Below are 20228 nucleotides of genomic sequence, written 5' to 3'. Positions count from 1 at the left end.
TTTTTTTCTCCTCTAATTCCCATTCCCAATATTTTGGCTAACTGGAGATTCGTAAAAAAAAATATAGAAGAGTTACTGGAATAAATCAGCTCCACTAAAAAGCTCATTATATTGCAGGCGTTAGTTATACATTTCCAAAGTAACATTCAGTAAGATCAAAAGATTGGTTTTAAAAATGTATTTACATAATAAAATTCATATGCAAGAAAAGATTTCCAAGGCAACAATGACAAAAAAAAAAAAAAACAAATAAGCTAAATCTGTGTGTATAGTTTAATTTTGTAAAATGAAGAAAAATTCTCAATTTTATTAAATGTTGAATGTTCATGGACAGGTAACAGAACAAAAGCTACTTCATATAGCAATCTATATCAATATCAAAAAATATGAAAATAGAGTTTCTCTGAAGGAAGGAGCCTTTTTAAAATGGGGTTGATAATAATTAGAAGTTCCCATTATTTGTCCATGAAACGTCCTATGAAAGGTGCTACTTTAGGATTTTAGTAGAAATTGGCACATAAATTTAAACTTTTCAACCACCCACTACTTTTCACCTCCTTGTAACTCCACTCATTCAGACAACCTCACATATACATACATTAATATTTTTTTAAAAACCTGCCTTTAAAGCAGAAAATTCATTTTCTACCGTAAAAGCAGGTCACCATACTTATATCCAATGCTCTCAGTCACAGAAATGGATTTTCCTCATAGAAATGCTAATTAACATACACTATTATGTTCAACTTTTCAAAAGTTGTGTCTCTTAGGAGGATCTGCTCGATCATGTGAAAGAATTCTAAGGCAATATAAGCAGTTGTTCCACAGGACAAGTGTTGCCCTTGCAATGATATACTCTTGATACATTAAGTCTTTAGTCTTCAAGTGCTACCAGCCAGACAGAGACATTCATAGTCTACAGGTGGTTGGCTCAAAGGTCAAAAACTTTGTTTAAAAAAATGTTTATGGAATAGCACCATGGAAAGTCTTTCAGAAACAAATCGTTTTTTTTTCAACATTGCATTTAAAAAAACTGATTTCTAGGAAGAGAAAGAAAGAGATCTTTCAATTCTAACAAGGCCTACTTCCACTTCATTTCATTTCATTAAAAAAAAATACATTAACCATGACAACATCAACATTAACTACAACAGATCAACAACAAAAGAAAGACAATAGCAGCAGTGGAACTTGAGTATGAACCATCCAGGCAGTCGCTTAGAAGAATCCTGTTCACACCTGTTGGGAGTTGTCTCATCAAGTTCATAAGACATCACAAGTCTTCTTGAATTTGGTATGAAAAGACAGAACTTTCACTGAAAGAACTGAGTTTACCAATCAACTGGGCATTTTCCAGCACTTAAATAAATGATATCTAGAGTTAACTGCAATGATAGATAGTATTGACATTTCAAACTTGTCAGAATGTCACAAAAAGGAAGTGGTCTCGAGATCATTTGTTTCAAAGAGGTAAATTTAGCCTGCAAGTGAAAATAATGAAGCTGAAATATTCCAGTTTCCAAGCATTGGTCATACCCACATTTAAAGTATAAACCACCCTCAAGAGACTCCCACTTCACAACAACTTATATGGGTCTGGTTTACACTGTCTTCAAGATCCAAAGTCAAAGCAATTATCCTAAGATACAAGGAGAGGGTATTCCAGTTTATGACCTGCAAGGTCATTTTACTTTTCCCATATATTGAAAAATTGTCAAAACGGACACTCTGCAGGGTCACAGACCCTGAATGGGACTGTCTGAATTGTGAAGCAGCTATGGTGAGCTGTGAACAAAGGATTGTAAAGTCTTCTTTGAAGCATGAGATGCCCTTTCACCAACTTTATTTATATTTATACTGTCAAGAATGAAGTTCAGATATCCTGGTAATGTTGATCAGGGTTAGCTGGAAACTTCTCTTTTAGTACAAAGATAATTCTGGTCTTGCAGTTTTCTTCTGCTCAAACTCATTATATAAAACTTTGTGCTAAAATCTTCATTTAAAAAAGAAATACATCTTCTTTCCATTATGCCCATTCCTTTATGTTTTGATGGAGGTTATGGTGTTAATTTTTGGTATGCGTGGTATCTGGATATCTGATGCTTTTGTATCTTATATGAAATCCTTTCTTGCTGATTGTGTCATCAGTGTGAAAATGAATTAAAACTGTATCACCAATTGAATAGGTCTCTTCTGGTGGCTGAAGACAAAAACAAACAAAACAAATAAACAAACAACAAGAATGAATTATTTTTTCTTCAATGTAATTCATGTTTGGGAATTTTTTTGGTATATAATTTAAACCTCCCAACAACATTGAAAAGTGGATAAGAGTGACTTTATTTTACAGATGAGAAAACTTGAGTTTCAGAGAACAGATGACATGCTCAAGATCACAAGCCTGATCAGTGATATAGCTGAGCTTTGAACATAATTAAGTTTACTTCCAAGTTCTGAAACTTGGTGTTTTTTCCCAAAATTTTAAGCCAATTTCCTTTGATTTACAAGTAATTAAAGTGAGGTTCACAAAGGATAAAGGGACATTAAATCTATTTCAGAAGGTGCTCTGAGGCAGAGCCACTTCCAGAATCCAAATCGTCCATTCCTTCTTGCTTTAATAATCTAAGTACCAAGAATAATTTTTGTTTCATTTCAGTAGCTATTTGGACAGGAGTTCAATATTATTTAAGAAATGGTCACTGGTAGACATTTGAAAAATGGGACTAATATCTTCAGAACAAAGTATGTATTCAGATGAACATTTGATATTAATGCAGTGAATCGTGGGGGAAAAGCATTGAGAAAACCTTAAGCTTTCCTGTTTCTTATTTCTCATGTTGACAACCTCTGACCTACGTTTTGTACTCCATCCTGTGCCCACTGCAATGGAGCAACATTCAATAGTACCAGCTAAACCCCCACACCAATGGTAGATACTGTCACTTATCAAATATATTGTTGAGAGAGGAATGCCAATGATGTGCATATTCTTTTTGCTTTATGCTTTAATTTATGAAGCTTACAAAATTGTCAAAGGTGTGTATTTAGGCATATTTCTTTTAGATAATTAAACATTTAAATATTTATTGCACAATAAAAACATGAATTGAAAAAGGATGTGGACAGTAACAAGAAATTATAGCTATTGAATTCATCTGTCTTGTTCAATATTATTGAGCAAATTCATTAGAGATGGAGAAGTAAGGGAAGAAGAGGCATGTTATAACTTGTCAAGCCATTTTGTAAAAGCACTGCTGATTTGCATATGTTACACATATCAATCACCAATTTATAGGCATTTTTATCATGTCTATGGTATCCTGCTCGTACTGTATTTACCCCTGATCCACAGAATCGACCAAGCCCCACCGCTGTTGAATCGAGACCGTCAAAGAGCTCAAGATAGTCATAGCCACAGTCGGCTTCTTCTTCCACTTCAAAAATCTGGAAGGATAACTCGAGTCGAGAGCCCCGTTCTGACACTAACAGCCATTCACAGTCAACTTGTCCTGGATAGTTGTTATCACCAAACTGAGCATGTGAGTACAGATCTCTGGGTTTTGATTCCACTTTCAGTCTGCCACCACACTCTGCCCAGGAAAGAAAAATGAAATAAGTGAGCTCAATGAGGTTTAACAATTCAAATTTGTCTTTTAATATAGTCTAACCACTCTCTAACTTCTGTATTCATTTCCACCATCAGTTATGTTCCCTATATTTGAAGATTCAGATGGCATAGTGGGTACTGCTATAGGCCCTAAAGAGACTGTTGGGTTGGAATTTCAGCTCCATACCTACTAGCTCAGTGACTTTGGATAAGTGACATCACTTCTCTTATCCATAGGGTAAAGTGGTCAAGAGTAAAGTGCAGATGATAATAATAGTACCAATCTTAGTGGGTTTTGAGGATTTGATTAACACATGAAAATCACTTAAAACAGTACCTGCCATATAGTAACTCTCAATGCATTTTTTTATTGTTATATCTCACGTTGTTTTCAGTCTTAAATAACTGTTTTCATGGAAAAAAGGTCAGTGTCTTAATTTGAGTTTAATCTTAATAATTTAAGAATCCAGAATCCAAAGGAATAAGAAATAACTTAAAGATCAGCAAAATATATAAAACTCGTGTATGTGTATATGTGTCATATAGAACTCTCTGCATAGAATATACAGACCAGTATTACTTTACTTAGGTAGAAATATTTATCTAACTTGGTTGGGAAAAGCATACACACATCATTAATTGTAGTTATTTTTGTAGTTCCAGCACCTTGTCAGTTATATTTTGTGATTTTAATAAATAAAGGAATTTAAAATGCTCTTTTTATGGCTTTTTCAGAGAGATATTAATAAATATAGGCTTTACCAGTTACTACTTTTGTAATTAGAGGTAAATATACCAAAGAAATATATAAGCCTGCATAAGGTTTACAGTTAGTGTAATTTAGAGAATACAAATTTTCAAAATTTTCTCAGGAACTCTTTGTAGTATGAGCCCCCAGATTTTACAATGACTAGAGAATAAATTGTAGAGGAAGTCTACAATGTCTCCTCCAACCAAGTACATATACAAACATATGGCTGGGGGTAGGGAAAAAAAAGAAAGGGATATGAAAAGTGTCAGGAGAAAGTAGAGTTTCTTTCTGCCCTTATTTGCCAATGACTGAGAGGTTCCTGGGAAACAGTAATTTCAGTACTAAAACCAGGAAAGTCCCAAGAAAACTGATATGAGTTGGGAGGGAACAAAAACAAAAATCCAATGTGGAAAGATTTGGACAGCTAAGCCTCTGGTTATCAAAACACAATTGTAACCCTGGTGTGGTCATCTGTGACCAGATTGTCCTTGGCAGGACCCAGTGAAAGTGAATTAGGACAGCTAAAATTCTTAGATTTTTCAGATTTGTATATAATTTACCTACATTGTGGTTTGGTGATTTTAAGTAACAAAATATTTCTGAATTCCCAGGATGGAACCCCATCTAGATGTGTCTGAATACAAGTAGGCTCAACCAAAACTATGGGCATTTTCACAGACAACTGCACATTCAGAGACCTTTGTGCGACTAACTTATGAAAGAACTTCCAACTAGGGTTTCAATCATGAGAATGGCTTCCCCATCATGTTAAATGATGTCCCTTTGTCTTCCAGATGGTAGGTGGGGTGTCTTGCACAATCTATTGATGTAGGTGCCACAATTACAAATGTAAACATGTGAAGAAACACATGTGCTTAGAACCACTCTGGAAAGATGTAAAACTGACCAGTCTTGGGAATCATCTCTTAAGTGTCACAGACTGGAAGGCAAGCATCCTTCCTTTCCCACCACGGTGCTTCTCTTATTCCAGTAATTCCAAGAATTATTGTCCTCTCCGTGTGACAGAACTCCACAGCTAACTGGCCTGGGTACAAATCTGAGCTCTATGCTTCATCAGCTGTGGGATTTTGTTCCCCACTTCATTCCTGAATTGGGGATCATACATATACTCAAATGATAGGGTCTAGATGAAGAGTGATGGGCTAATATATGTAAAATCATTGAAGGATACCTTGCACATAGGAAAAGCCATATAAGTATACACAATCATCATTTTGTTATTATTTTCTAGTCAGAATATCTAAATGCCACCATCTATACTCCTAGAGATCCACTCAGGCATGAAAAGAAAAGCCAGAAAAATTGAAAAACAATTTAAAGCACTATTAACCTGTTTTCAGAAAGGAAGGATATTTTTGAAGGCCAGTAAAATATTTTGTGAAAGTATTTCTGAATTCAATATATAAATGTATAAACCAGTGTAATCTCATTTACAGATATTTTAAAAATTTGACTTATTCTCAAAGTTTGATATAATTCAGTGATTTGTTTTGTTTACAACTGTCAGCACTTGTATTACTTTTATTCCACAACCCAGGAAGGGGTGAACTATGGGAGAGGCACTGGCTTCTGTGTGCCTACTTCAGAGAAACAAAGTAGCAAAACAAATCAGGATCCAGAGGAGACAATTCTCTGTCAACCCCAGATCAGAACAGAAATCAAGAAGGAAATGAAGTATTTAAACAAAAAGAGATTTCACAAAGCCTTTGTGAATCTGAAATGGCATCATTATTTGATTTTATTGAAAACTTCTAGAAAATGACAATACTCAAAACAAATGACTTAAACTACAATTAAGAGTGACTTAAAATGTTTCAGAAAGGGTGTTTCAGAAAGGGTGGCCCTCATTTTAATTTGGAAAGACTTCTGTTCATTTCCTGGTAAAGTGTTAAATCCCTGTGAGGGCCTATAATTTGAGCAATAAATGCTTTTAGTAGGCACTATAATTTAATTAAGTTCTATCAAAATAATTTCTAAGGAGCCTAATAATATATTATTTGATTTTTAAATTAGGATGATGCTTTCTGCTGCAGAATAAAGTCCTACCTGACATGCCATGTTTTAAAATACTTTCTCTCCACACTCCCCCTCTTTTTCTGTATTATAGCCTTATCCTCTGAGAGAATATATAGGTTATTTTTTTTTACTGAGTTTTTTTCTTCAATAGTTTATCTAAGGCTGGCCTAACACCATTTGTTACCTGATTAAAATAAATTTGGACTTTTAGAATTTGGACCTACCTTTAGAGGAAAAAGGGACTTTTTCCAACAAAGTCCATTTCCCATTGATTTGGATAGTATTACTTGTAAAAAAAATAGCTATAAAGCAATATTAATATTTCTCTTCACCTAATTTCAAAATTTGTAGTATTATAAGCTTTCCTTGTGGATAAAATTAAAATTGTATATAGAAATATAAATTTACTCAAGCAAATTAAAATGTATACTTCAGGGCCCCTTAATAAAAGTTACATGTATTCTAGAAAACATTAAATAATGAATAAATGCTTTATACATTTAGCAGAAATTGACAGATGTGGTACTGGACTTGGCTGTCTTGGTGGTAAAAACTGACTGAAAATCATAAGTTTAACTTATCAAACTATAGCTGTCAAAAGGCAGGAATTCCTTCTGTTTTCTCATAAGTTACCACAAAATTCCTAATTTTTTGCTATGAATTACTAATACTTTACAGTGTCTATTCAAAGCAGGTACCAAATAAATATTTCATGAAAGACTGTGGAATAAACTTGTTAAAGAGAAAGCTTTCAAAAGAAATAAATAGTAAGCAATACATAAGAATATTTCATCATGTATGGCTACTTGAAAGTAACAGTGTAAATAAAATCTACCCAGAAAATTCAAAGACAGCTGGTTAAGTGAGAGCAAAAATTTACATGTAAAATAGACAAGCAAACAAACAAACAGGTAATGCCAAAAATTTTGACTAGCACAACTGAGCAGGAGTTGGGAGGCTAGGACTCTAATTCTAACTATTATTTTTTGTGCTACTTCAGTTTCATTTGAGTCTTAGTCTCAAAATCCTCATTTCTGAGATGACAGGACCGAATCATGTTTTGCCTACAAATTATGATTGAGGCTGATCACGTGGGTATTTGACTGGATTTGAACTGAACAGGGAGAAAAAATGAGCCTATTCAGTTGGATAGTTAGGACAGAAGATTTGATTAAGACAAATAAGGAAGCATTCAGTCTCTATTGTTTCAATTAACAGTGATCCAGTTTTGTATTGGTTTCCTTCCTAATCCAAAATGTTTATGTTAAGAAAAAATATACCAGAGTAGAAAGTGCATGAGCATTGGAAACAGAATTAGGATAAAATCCAGGCTTTGATATAATTTTAGAAGTCTTTGCAAATTAATTAATCCTTCAGATTTTAAATTTCTTTATCTGAAGATAAAGATAATAATTCATACATCATATAGCTCTTTTGAGAACTCAATGTATGTAATTTATATTAAGTATATGTATGTGCCTGAAATATCAAGTGCATGCTATATATACAATTGGATTTCAATATATGATCTCTATGATAAGATAATTAGATCCTAACAGTGGATTCTAAATGGTAATACAAACACTGAAATGGGTCCAGAGCAGAGGCTATGAAAATTAAGGAGTCATGGAGTTATATAGCTGCAAGAAAACTTGAGATTTAAGGTAAAGGTAAAGATGAAAAGAGAAACTATAAAAGTAGGTTTTTATGAAACTACGACAGAGGAATTTATAGGTAAGTAATTTAAAAATAGTGTATCAGCTCTTTCAAGAGTTTTGATAACATACTTTTACACTCCATTCTTAGAACCTGTGACAGCCACGATTATTTAAAAAATTGTGCCATTAACTCTGTGCTTCAGAAAAATATTGATCAAGTCATAGGACTCCAATTTTTCCATTCCTTCAATGTGTGACAAGTTATCAGGAAAATATTTAAAGAACAAACATCAAGTGTATAAAAAAATCCTTCATTAGTATGAAAATTTTAATACATGAAACATTTTTCTCAAACCAGAATATTTATATTAATCATGAGAAATAATTATTTTGTATTATTTGAGTCCAGTCATTACTAGCATGAATCAGACAATATCCACTTTCTCACAAATAGACTTCAATATAAATCTAATGCTCGTAACAGAATATACTAGAGTGGAAAATAATATTGGACAATGGAATAAAGTTATGTTTTCTAAAATAAAAGGAAAGGAGAAAACAATAATCAGGAAACCATGACAAAAATTACTGCACTAAAATTGTTTCATTGATGAATTTGTAGCCTATTATACTGCATTTTACGCCAAGATAGATTTGTGTCTCAATAGTTTTGGCATTAGAACTGCCACTAGGTGTCACTATAAGCTAAATGATTTCAGTAAATATGATTTTTTTTTTTTTTAACTGAATAAAAAAAGGATATTTACTGGACATTTATGGAATATATTATAAATTTGATCCAAATTATAAAAAAGTTATTTGAAATTTTTGCTTAAAATTTTCCATATTTTTCTAAATTGTATTTTATTTCTTAAAGACTTCCATTACAGCTGGAATCTGTAAGAGTCAAATTAGGGATTAGGATTAGGGAAAAGACTGTGTTGCCTACCAAATAAAAGGGAAAAAAATAAAACTCTGTAAAACAGAGAGTTAAATTCCAAATTTGGTTTACAAAAATATATTAATGTGAAAGTTAGCTAAACAAGTAGGATTTTAGCAAAAACAAAATTTTTGAATTCCAAGCTATAGATTTCTATCCGTTAAATATAACATATAAATCAAACTGCTAAAGTTAACATGGAATACACTACATAAATATTTAGAGATAGTTCTTCTTGATCATACCACACTGAACATGAATCAGATCAAACTATTGTGTTCCTTTTAATTAGTTCAACAGCTACAAAGATATTTAGTTAGGATGCTATGTGGTTCTCAAGTATTTCACACAGTGCTTCAGTGAGACTTCTTCTGATTCATTTATAATCCTGTTATAGATTCCCTGCACACACTAGAAGAGAAACTTGGATCTTACTCAGAAAAGAGAAGCATCCCCTAATTTACTGACCTGTAGAATGTGTGGCTTGAAAGCCTTTTCTTTGAACAGATGCATCAGAAACAAACCGAACAAACATTTTATTTCCAGTAGCCACAAGGGGCTCTGGTATCTTGTTCCCACATAGTCGTCCAAGAATTGGTGATTTTTCCGTTTCTCCATCAAATACTTCCAAATGATCATAAGCACATTCTTGATGCTGCTCAATCTCAAACTCACTAAAGATCTATTAAAAAAGAAAGAAAGAAAGGGGAAAAAAATAAAAAAGCCACATATCACTCAAAATGGATTCTTTTCTTTGGAGCAGAAATACAGAACAATAATATGTCCAGGCCATGCAAATGATTCAATCCATCTAGCACATTATCGAAAGGGGTGTGAAATCAATAAAATATGAAGTCTCTAGGAAGACTTTATAATGAGGAAAACAATGTAATAACTTCACGTGAAATTCTATTGTACTATTTGACTATTGCAACTAATTCTACTATTAAAATTAAGTCTACTCCAGAATTTAGACAGATTATAATAACAAATGATATTTTATTCTGAATTTATTCTTACTGGATCAGAAAATTTTAAACAATTATATTTAAAAAATGAGTCCTTCTGGTGTTAATGATCATAAACTACTGAACATCATCATACCATTGAGCACTTAAACTAAAAAGAAAACTCCATAAAATAATTAAACAAGTAATTATTTTCACAGAAATTAAATATAGTAAATCTTAATAGAATACATAACACATTTCTTTATTTAGATCTTACAACCCATATTATTAGAAAACACTAATATGACTTTAAGCTAGATTATTTTTAGTTAACTGTTCAGAGAGATGGTACATTTATTTTAATATTTGGAGTCTTGCAAAGTTTAGTATGTTTTTTTATGTGTAGCAAATTCTTAAAATAAAAGTTTATTAAATATTTAACACATTAAATATAACGATGAAAAGTTTAATTGAGACTGACTGAAAATAATAATTGTCCAAACTATTAATAATCCCAGGGATTCTAGGTTATTTGCCATTGCCAATTAAGGCTTTTTCCATTCCTCATAAAAACCATCATACATTCAAGAAATAAACCATCACCCCTACTTAAGCCTATAGAGCAAAGCTAAAAAATATATAAAATAAATTGGAGGAAATATAAAATATGCTTGAAAATGTATTAATTTTGCTACAATCCCTACAGCATAAAATATTTGTACATAAACTTTCTACATACATGTTTTCTTTAATGCAGTTTTGTGAAGTGATTATAATTCTCAATTTAAAGCATACATTTTGTATTTTTGAAAGAAAAAAGTGACTAAGACAGGTTCTCCCTCACTGTTGATCACATTTATCTATTCCAACCACACTACCATCTGCTCTCACTTCTGACTTTAGAGGAGTAAGGGAAGAAATGAAGGAAGCAATTTATATTAATTAGGGAGTAGGAGAAAAGATTGAAGAGACAAAAGAAAAGGAAAAGGGCTGATCTCTCATGTCCCATTTCACTGTGCCCTACTTAAAAATATAAATTAAAATGTTATAACCAGAGGTGAGGGGGAAGATGGCGAAAGAGTAAGACACGGAGATCACCTTCCTCCCCACAGATACATCAGAAATACATCTACACGTGGAACAACTCCTACAGAACACCCACTGAACGCTGGCAGAAGACCTCAGATGTCCCAAAAGGCAAGAAACTCCCCACGTACCTGGATAGGGCAAAAGAAAAAAAAATAAGCAGAGACAAAAGAATAGGGACGGGACCTGCACCAGTGGGAGGGAGCTGTGAAGGAGGAAATGTTTCCACACACTAGGAAGTCCCTTTGCTGGCGGAGACTGCGGGTGGTGGAAGGGGGGAGCTTCGAAGCCACGGAGGAGAGGGCAGCAACAGGGGTGCGGAGAGTAAAGCGCAGAGATTCCCTCACAGAGGATCGGTGCTGAACAGCACTCACCAGCCCGAGAGGCTTGTCTGTTCACCCGGCGGGGCGGGCGGGGCTGGGAGCTGAGGCTCGGGCTTCGGTCAGATCGCAGGGAGAGGACTGGTGGCGTGAACACAGCCTGAAGGGGGCTAGTACGCCACAGCTAGCCACGAGGGAGTCCGGAAAAAACTCTGGACCTGCCTAAGAGGCAAGAGACTTTTTCTTCCCTATTTGTTTCCTGGTGCGTGAGGAAAGGGGATTAAGAGTGCAGCTGAAAGGAGCTCCAGAGATGGCCGTGAGCCGCGGCTATCAGCACAGACCCGAGAGGTAGGCATAAGACTCTAAGACCGCTGCAGCTGCCACCAAGAAGCCTGTGTGCAAGCACAGGTCACTCTCCACACCTCCCCTCATGGGAGCCTGTGCAGCCCGCCACTGCCAGGGTCCCGCGATCCAGGGACAACTTCCCCGGGAAAACGCATGGTGCGCCTCAGGCTGCTGCAACGTCATGCCGGCCTCTGCCGCTTCAGGCTCTCCCCACATCCGTACCCCTCCCTCTCCCTGGCCTGAGTGAGCCAGAGCCCCTGAATCAGCTGCTACTTTAACCCTGTCCTGTCTGAGCGAACAACAGACGCCCTCAGGCGACCTACACGCAGAGGCGGGGCTGAATCCAAAGCTGAACCCCAGGGGCTGTGCAAACAAAGAAGAGAAAGGGAAATTTCTCCCAGCAGCCTCAGGAGAGGCGGATTAAATATCCAAAATCAACTTGATGTACCCTGCATTGGTGGAGTACCTGAACAGACAATAAATCATCCAAAATTGAGGAGGTGGACTTTGAGAGCAAGATATATTATTTTTTCCCCTTTTCCTCTTTTAGTGAGTGTGTATGTGTATGCTTCTGTGTGAGATTTTGTCTGTATAGCTTGGCTTTCACCATTTGTCCTAAGATTCTGTCTGTCTGTTTTATATTTTACTTAAAAATTTTTTTCTTAATAATTATTTTTTATTTTAATTTAATTTAATTCCCTTTCTTTCTTTCTTTCTTTCTTTCTTTCTTTCTTTCTTTCTTTCTTTCTTTCTACTTTTTCCCCCTTTTATTCTGAGCCGTGTGGGTGAAAGGCTCTTGGTGCTCCAGCGAGGCATCAGGACTGTGCCACTGAGGTGGGAAAGCCAACTTCAGGACACTGGTCAACAAGAGACCTCCCAGCTCCATGTAATATCAAATGGCAAAAATCTCCCAGAGATCTCCATCTCAACACCAAGACCCAGCTTCACTCAATGACCAGCAAGCTACAGTGCTGGACACCCTATGCCAAACAACTAGCAAGACAGGAACACAATGCCACCCATTAGCAGACAGGCTGCCTAAAATCATAATAAATTCACAGACACCGCAAAACACACCACCAGACATGGACCTGCCCACCAGAAAGACAAGATCCAGCCTCATGCACCAGAACACAGGCACTAGTCCCCTCTACCAGGAAGCCTACACAACCCATGGAACCAACCTTAGCTACTGGGGACAGACACCAAAAACAACGGGAACTACGAACCTGCAGCCTGCAAAAAGGAGACCCCAAACACAATAAGATAAGCAAAATGAGAAGACAGAAAAACACACAGCAGATAAAGGAGCAAGGCAAAAAATCACCAGACCTAACAAATGAAGAGGAAATAGGCAGTCTACCTGAAAAAGAATTCAGAATAATGATAGTAAAGATGATCCAAAATCTTGGAAATAGAATAGAGAAAATGCAAGAAACATTTAACAAGGACCTAGAAGAACTAAAGAGGAAACAAACAACAATGAACAACACAATAAATGAAATTAAAACTACTCTAGAAGGGATCAATAGCAGAATAACTGAGGCAGAAGAATGGATAGGTGACCTGGAAGATAAAATACTGCAAATAACTACTGCAGAGAAGAATAAAGAAAGAAGAATGAAAAGAACTGAGGACAGTCTCAGAGACCTCTGGGACAACATTAAATGCACCAATATTCGAATAATAGGGGTCCCAGAAGAAGAAGAGAAAAAGAAAGGGACTGAGAAAATCTTTGAAGAGATTAGAGTTGAAAACTTCACTAATATAGGAAAGGAAATAGTTAATCAAGTCCAGGAAGCACAGAGAGTCCCATACAGGATAAATAAAGGAGAAACATGCCAAGACACATATTAATCAAACTTCAAAAATTAAATACAAAGAACAAATATCAAAAGCAGCAAGGGAAAAACAACAAATAACACACAAGGGAATCCCCATAAGGTTAACAGCTGATGTTTCAGCAGAAACTCTGCAAAGCAGAAGGGATTACCAGGACATATTTAAAGTGATGAAGCAGAAAAAACTGCAACCAAGATTACTCTACCCAGCAAGGATCTCATTCAGATTCGATGGAGAAATTAAAACCTTTACAGACAAGCAAAAGCTGAGAGAGTTCAGAACCACTGTACCAGCTTTACAACAAATGCTAAAGGAACTTCTCTAGGCAAGAAACACAAGAGAAGGAAAAGACCTACAATAACAAACCCAAAACAATTAAGAAAATGGGAATAGGAACAAACATATTGATAATTACCTTAAATGTAAATGGATTAAATGCTCTCACAAAAAGACACAGACTGGCTGAATGGATACAAAAACAAGACCATATATATGCTGTCTACAAGACACCCACTTCAGACCTAGGGAAACATACAGACTGAAAGTGAGGGGATGGAAAAAGATATTCCATGCAAATGGAAACCAAAAGAAAGCTGGAGTAGCAATTCTCATATCAGACAAAATAGACTTCAAAATAAAGACATTTACAAGAGACAAAGAAGGACACTACATAATGATCAAGCGATAGATCCAAGAAGAAGATATAACAATTGTAAATATTTATGCACCCAATATAGATGCACCTCAATGCATAAGGCAAATACTAACAGCCATAATAGGGGAAATCAACAGTAACACATTCATAGTATTGGACATTTACACCCCATTGGTTAACAACAGACAGGACATCCAAAATGAAAATAAAAAAGGAAACACAAGCTTCAAATGATACATTAAACAAGATGGACTTAATTGATATTTATAGGACATTTCATCTAAAAACAAGAGAATACACATTTTTCTGAACTGCCCATGGAACATTCTCCAGGATAGATCATATCTTGGGTCACAAATCAAGCCTTGGTAAATTTAAGAAAATTGAAATTTTATCAGGCACCTTTTCCGAACATAATGCTATGAGACTAGATATCAATTACAGGAAAAGATCTGTAAAAATTACAAACACATGGAGGCTAAAAAATACACTACTTAATAATGAAGTGATCACTGAAGAAATCAAAGGGGAAATCAAAAAATACCTAGAAACAAATGACAATGGAGACACGACGACCCAAAACCTATGGGATACAGCAAAATCAGTCTGAGGAGGGAAGTTTATAGCAATAGAATCCTACCTGAAGAAACAGGAAACATCTCGAATAAACAACTTAACCATGAACCTAAAGCAATTAGAGAAAGAGAAACAAAAAACCCCCAAAGTTAGCAGAAGGAAAGAAATCATAAATATCAGATCAGAAATAAATGAAAAAGAAATGAAGGAAATGATAAAAAAGATCAGTAAAACTAAAAGCTGGTCTTTTGAGAAGATAAACAAAATTGATAAACCATTAGCCAGACTTATCAAGAAAAAAAGGAAGAAGACTCAAATCAATAGAATTAGAAATGAAAAAGGAGAAGTAACAAGTGACACTGCAGAAATACAAAAGATCATGAGAGATTACTACAAGCAACTCTATGCCAAAAAAAAGGACAACCTAGAAAAAATGGACAAACTCTTAGAAATGCACAACCTGCCAAGACTGAATCAGGAAGACATAGAAAATATGAACAGACCAATCCCAAGCACTGAAATTGAAACTGTGATTAAACATCTTCCAACAAACAAAAGCCCAGGACCAGATGGCTTCACAGGCAAATTCTATCAAACATTTACAGAAGAGCTAACACTTACCTTCTCAAACTCCTCCAAAATATAGCAGAGGGAGAAACACTCCCAAACTCATTCTATGAGGTCATCATCACCCTGCTACCAAAATCAGAGAAAGATGTCACAAAGAAAGAAAACTAGAGGCTAATATAACTGATGAAAATAGATGCAAAAATCCTCAACAAAATACTGGAAAACAGAATCCAACAGCAAATTAAAAGGATCATACGCCATGATCAAGTGGGGTTTATTCCAGGAATGCAAGGATTCTTCAATATTCGCATATCAATCAATGTGATACACCATATTAACAAACTGAAGGAGAAAAACCGTATGATCCTCTCAATAGATGCAGAGAAAGCTTCTGAGAAAATTCTACACCCACTTATGGTAAAAACCTTGCAGAAAGTAGGCACAGAGGGAATTTTCCTCAACATAATCAAGTCCATATATTACAAATCCACAGTCAACATCGTCCTCAATGGTGAAAAGCTGAGACAATTTCCACTAAGATCAGGAACAATACAAGGTTGTCCACTCTCACCACTCTTATTCAACATAGATTTGGAAGTTTTAGCCACAGCAATCAGAGAAGAAAAGGAAATAAAAGGAACCCAAATCGGAAAAGAAGAAATAGAGCTGTCACTGTTTGCAGATGACTTGAGAGTATACATAAAGTATCCTAAAGATGCTACCATAAAACTACTAGAGCTTATAAATTAATTTGGTAAAGTTGCAGGATACAAAATTAATGCACAGAAATCTCTGGCATTCCTGTATAATAATGATGAAAAATCTGAAAGTGAAATTAAGAAAACACTCCCATTTACCATTGCAAGAAAAAGAATAAAATATCTTGGAATAAACCTACCTAAGGAGACAAAAGACCTGTATGCAGAAAATTATAAGACATTGATGAAAGAAATTAAAGATGATACAAATAGATGGAGAGATATACCATGCTCTTGGATTGGAAGAATCAACATTGTGAAAATGACTCTACTACCCAAATCAACCTACAGATTCAATGCAATCCCTATGAAACTACCACTGGCATTTTTCACAGAACTAGAACAAAAATTTTCACAATTTGTATGGAAACACAAGAGACCCTGAAGAGCCAAATCAATCTGGAGAAGGAAAAAAGGAGTTGGAGGAATCAGGCTCCCTGACTTCAGACTATACTACAAAGCTACAGTAATCAAGACAGTATGGTACTGGCACAAAAACAAAAACATAGATCAATGGAACAGGATAGAAAGCCCAGAGATAAACCCACACACATATGGTCACCTTATCTTTGATAAAGGAGGCAGGAATGTACAGTGGAGAAAAGACAGCCTCTTCAATAAGTGGTGCTGGGAAAACTGGACAGGTACATGTTAAAGTATGAGATTAGATCACTCTGTAACTCCATACACAAAAATAAGCTCAGATGGATTAAAGAGCTCAGTTTAAAGCCAGAAATTATCAAACTCTTAGAGGAAAACATAGGTAGAACACTCTATGACATAAATCACAGCAAGATCCTTTTTGACCCACCTCCTATAGAAATGGAAATAAAAACAAAAATAAACAAATGGGAACTAATGAAACTTCAAAGCTTTTGCATAACAAAGGAAACCATAAACAAGACCAAAAGGCAACCCTCAGAATGGGAGAAAATATTTGCAAGTGAAGCAACTGACAAAGGATCAATCTCCAAAATTTACAAGCAGCTCATGCAGCTCAATAATAAAAAAACAAACAACACAATCCAAAAATGGGCAGAAGACTTAAATAGACACTTCTCCAAAGAAGATATACAGATTGCCAACAGACACTTGAAAGAATGCTCAACATTATTAATCATTAGAGAAATGCAAATCCAAACTACAATGAGATATTATCTCACACTGGTCAGAATGGCCATCATTGAAAAGTCTAGAAACAATAAATGCTGGAGAGGGTGTGGAGAAAAGGGAACACTCTTTCACTGCTGTGTGGGAATATGAATTGGTACAGCCACTATGGAGAACAGTATGGAGGTTCCTTAAAAAACTACAAATAGAACTACCATATGACCCAGCAATCCCACTACTGGGCATATGCCCTGAGAAAACCATAATTCAGAAAGAGTCATGTACCAAAATATTCATTTCAGCTCTATTTACAATAGCCCGGAGATGGAAACAACCTAAGTGTCCATCATCAGATGAATGGATAAAGATGTGGCACATATATACAATGGAATATTACTCAGCCATAAAAAGAAATGAAACTGAGTTATTTGTAGTGAGGTGGATGGACCTAGAATCTGTCATACAGAGTGAAGTAAGTCAGAAAGAGAAAGACAAATACCGTATGCTAACACATATATATGGAATCTAAGAAAAAAAAATGTCATGAAGAACCTAGGGGTAAGACAGGAGTAAAGATACAGACCTACTAGAAAATGGACTTCAGGATATTAGGAGGGGGAAGGGTAAACTGTGACAAAGTGAGAGAGTGGCATGGACATATATACGCTATCAAACATAAAATAGATAGCTAGTGGGAAGCAGCCGCATATCACAGAGACATCAGCTCGGTGCTTTGTGACCACCTTGAGGGGTGGGATAGGGAGGGTTGTAGCGATGGAGATGCAAGAGGGAAGTGATATGGGAACATATGTATATGTATAACTGATTCACTTTTTTATAAAGCAGAAACTAACACACCGTTGTAAAGCAATTATACTCTAATAAAGATGTTAAAAAATTGTTATAACCAATAAACATTAGTGAATCACTATTTGCTATAATTATTATGAGTAAAAAGGAATATTTACTTCATTCAACCAATGACTATGGCTAGTTCAAAAATATTAAATACAGCACAAAGAATCTCACTGGAAAGAAACAGTGCAGAAAAATACAGTGAAGAAGGAGAGTTTAGCAGATTTTATTTAATCTGAAACAAAATATTCAAAGTACAGCATCACCAAATGGTTTGTCACTTATTAATCTCTGTAATCTAGTGGCAGAGAAGGAAGCAGAGTAGCCACACAGTGCATGGACTATAGAAGACACTGAATGGATTGTTGGCTGGATGTCTGTATAAGGCTGTCCATTCATCTACTCAATTACCTAAACCCATTTTATGGCCAATCTTATGAATGGAAACAACATAGACATGGCAAACAAAAACTTCTGGTTATCTGCCTCTTATAAGATGGTACTCAGTCAGCTTCTATTATCTTTGTGTACACATAAAGTCTTAATATCAGTTTGTAACTGTTAAGAAAGCAATAAGAGAAAATCAGCATAACTGCACCAAGAGTTTTTTTTTTTTAGCTAAATATGCAACCAAGCTTCTAAATAATAAGATAAATATTGTTTAAAAAGAAATATAACAATATCTGAAAACTGTTGCATGCTGAATAATTGTCTCTTTTGAATGGGCTTTAGAACCATTCATCTATAAATTTAAAGAGCAGAGAAACCTACTGTGTACAAGAGAAAAATTTAAGAATGATGGGGATAATGGCATTCTAAAGCTTATCCTTTAAGTAAAAGTTAAAAATGGGATCAGAATTTGCAGACCACACATGTTCAGTCCTTTGATTGGCCCATTGAAAACTAAGTGAATGAGATAACTAAGTGGCTACTTCATTCTCTAATGAAATAAATGCAGGATTTCTGGAGTAAATCATAACATATTTTACAGAGCAGAGCAATACAGTACAAGGTGGCATTGAACTAGTGGGCTGGGGGCATGCCGACACCTGGTCTGGAGTCAATTGGCTCCAGCTTTTTATCAAATTACTAATGGAATCAGACTGACTCTATAAGAGTCAGAGTAGGCAAAGCTTTTTTAGCTGACACATTCTCAACGATGCAAATAACTCTCATTCATTAAAGTACTGTTGAATTTTCTTCTTGGAATAAGTAGTAGCTTGTTAGGTCAGCTGCAACAATTGGGTGGTCATTTTGGTCCTTTTCCAGAAGTCAGCTTAACCAAATGCTCCACCGCACACAAGCAAAATGTGACAAATTCACATCTCATAAATCGGCCCTGTAATATCATAGAGACATCCACGTAGAGACCCCTCCATATACAGTGACTTTGCCTTAATATAAAATATTTCTAGGCCATAGAATGGTATTATAGGAGTCCATGGGAAAATAGAAAATCTTTAAAAACAGTTTTTAGAGTCCCCAAAGATAAGGTGAGATACATAATTTATTACTTTATTCTATCACACATTCTGAGCCATGAATCTCTATGTCTAAATGATGCAGAATGTGAAAATTTCCAGCCACCAGAAACCAATGGCACAGAAATGTCTCTCTAGAAGACACTTAGATTCCCAAAAAATATTCCCCCAAAGTCCTTCAACTTTACAATGGAGACAGAACAGAAAAGCTGATGTGTGGAGCTGTAAGGAAGTCTGAATTCTGTTGAAACACTACCTTCTCTTTTGGGGACTTTTAAATATTTTTCTTAAGCGTTTACACTCAGACTTTACAGACAGTTTGGTATTCAAACATTTCAACCTTATTCACTCCATGATTATATTTCTATGATTTTAAGGTTCCTAATCCAGGTTTTAGAAAGGCCAAAAAGAGTGAATAACAGTAAGTCCTAGTAAGAAATTCTAATGCATTTAAGGAGTTTCATTCAAAAGGAATAAAATTGAACTTTCATTTTAAGCTCTGGAAAGAATAACTGTGTGTTTCTGGAACATCCAAGCAAGCCTAATCTACCTTCCTGGCCACCAGCCAAGCTTCCATATGCAGCTCCCTCATATGAACATATGTAGAGGTACTTTTACTGAAAATACAGGCACTGGCTAAAGGATAAGGCCATTCAAAGTCACATTTACAAGGGACAAGATACATTC

General features: G+C 35.3%; 1 protein-coding gene across 7 annotated transcripts in view; it reads right to left on the bottom strand.

The window, feature by feature from the left end:
- Positions 1-1079: 1079 nt before the first annotated feature.
- The window catches only part of TLL1 (tolloid like 1), a 267057-nt gene continuing 247908 nt past the window's right edge, over positions 1080-20228 (bottom strand). For 3 of the 7 annotated variants that reach the window (XM_067736576.1, XM_067736579.1, XM_067736580.1), the window contains 3 exons: positions 9462-9675; positions 3340-3590; positions 1080-2200 (listed from right to left, as the gene is read on the bottom strand). In XM_067736576.1, the coding sequence (XP_067592677.1) occupies positions 2066-2200; positions 3340-3590; positions 9462-9675 (600 nt within the window). In that variant the 3' untranslated portion in view covers positions 1080-2065. The other 4 variants (XM_067736574.1, XM_067736575.1, XM_067736577.1 and 1 more) reach the window with 3 other exon arrangements.

This window comes from Pseudorca crassidens, chromosome 4, assembly GCF_039906515.1.
Source record: "Pseudorca crassidens isolate mPseCra1 chromosome 4, mPseCra1.hap1, whole genome shotgun sequence".
Lineage (NCBI taxonomy): Eukaryota > Metazoa > Chordata > Mammalia > Artiodactyla > Delphinidae > Pseudorca > Pseudorca crassidens.
The sequence above is the reverse complement of the archived record's forward strand: the minus strand, read 5'-3'. Positions and strand labels throughout refer to the sequence as shown.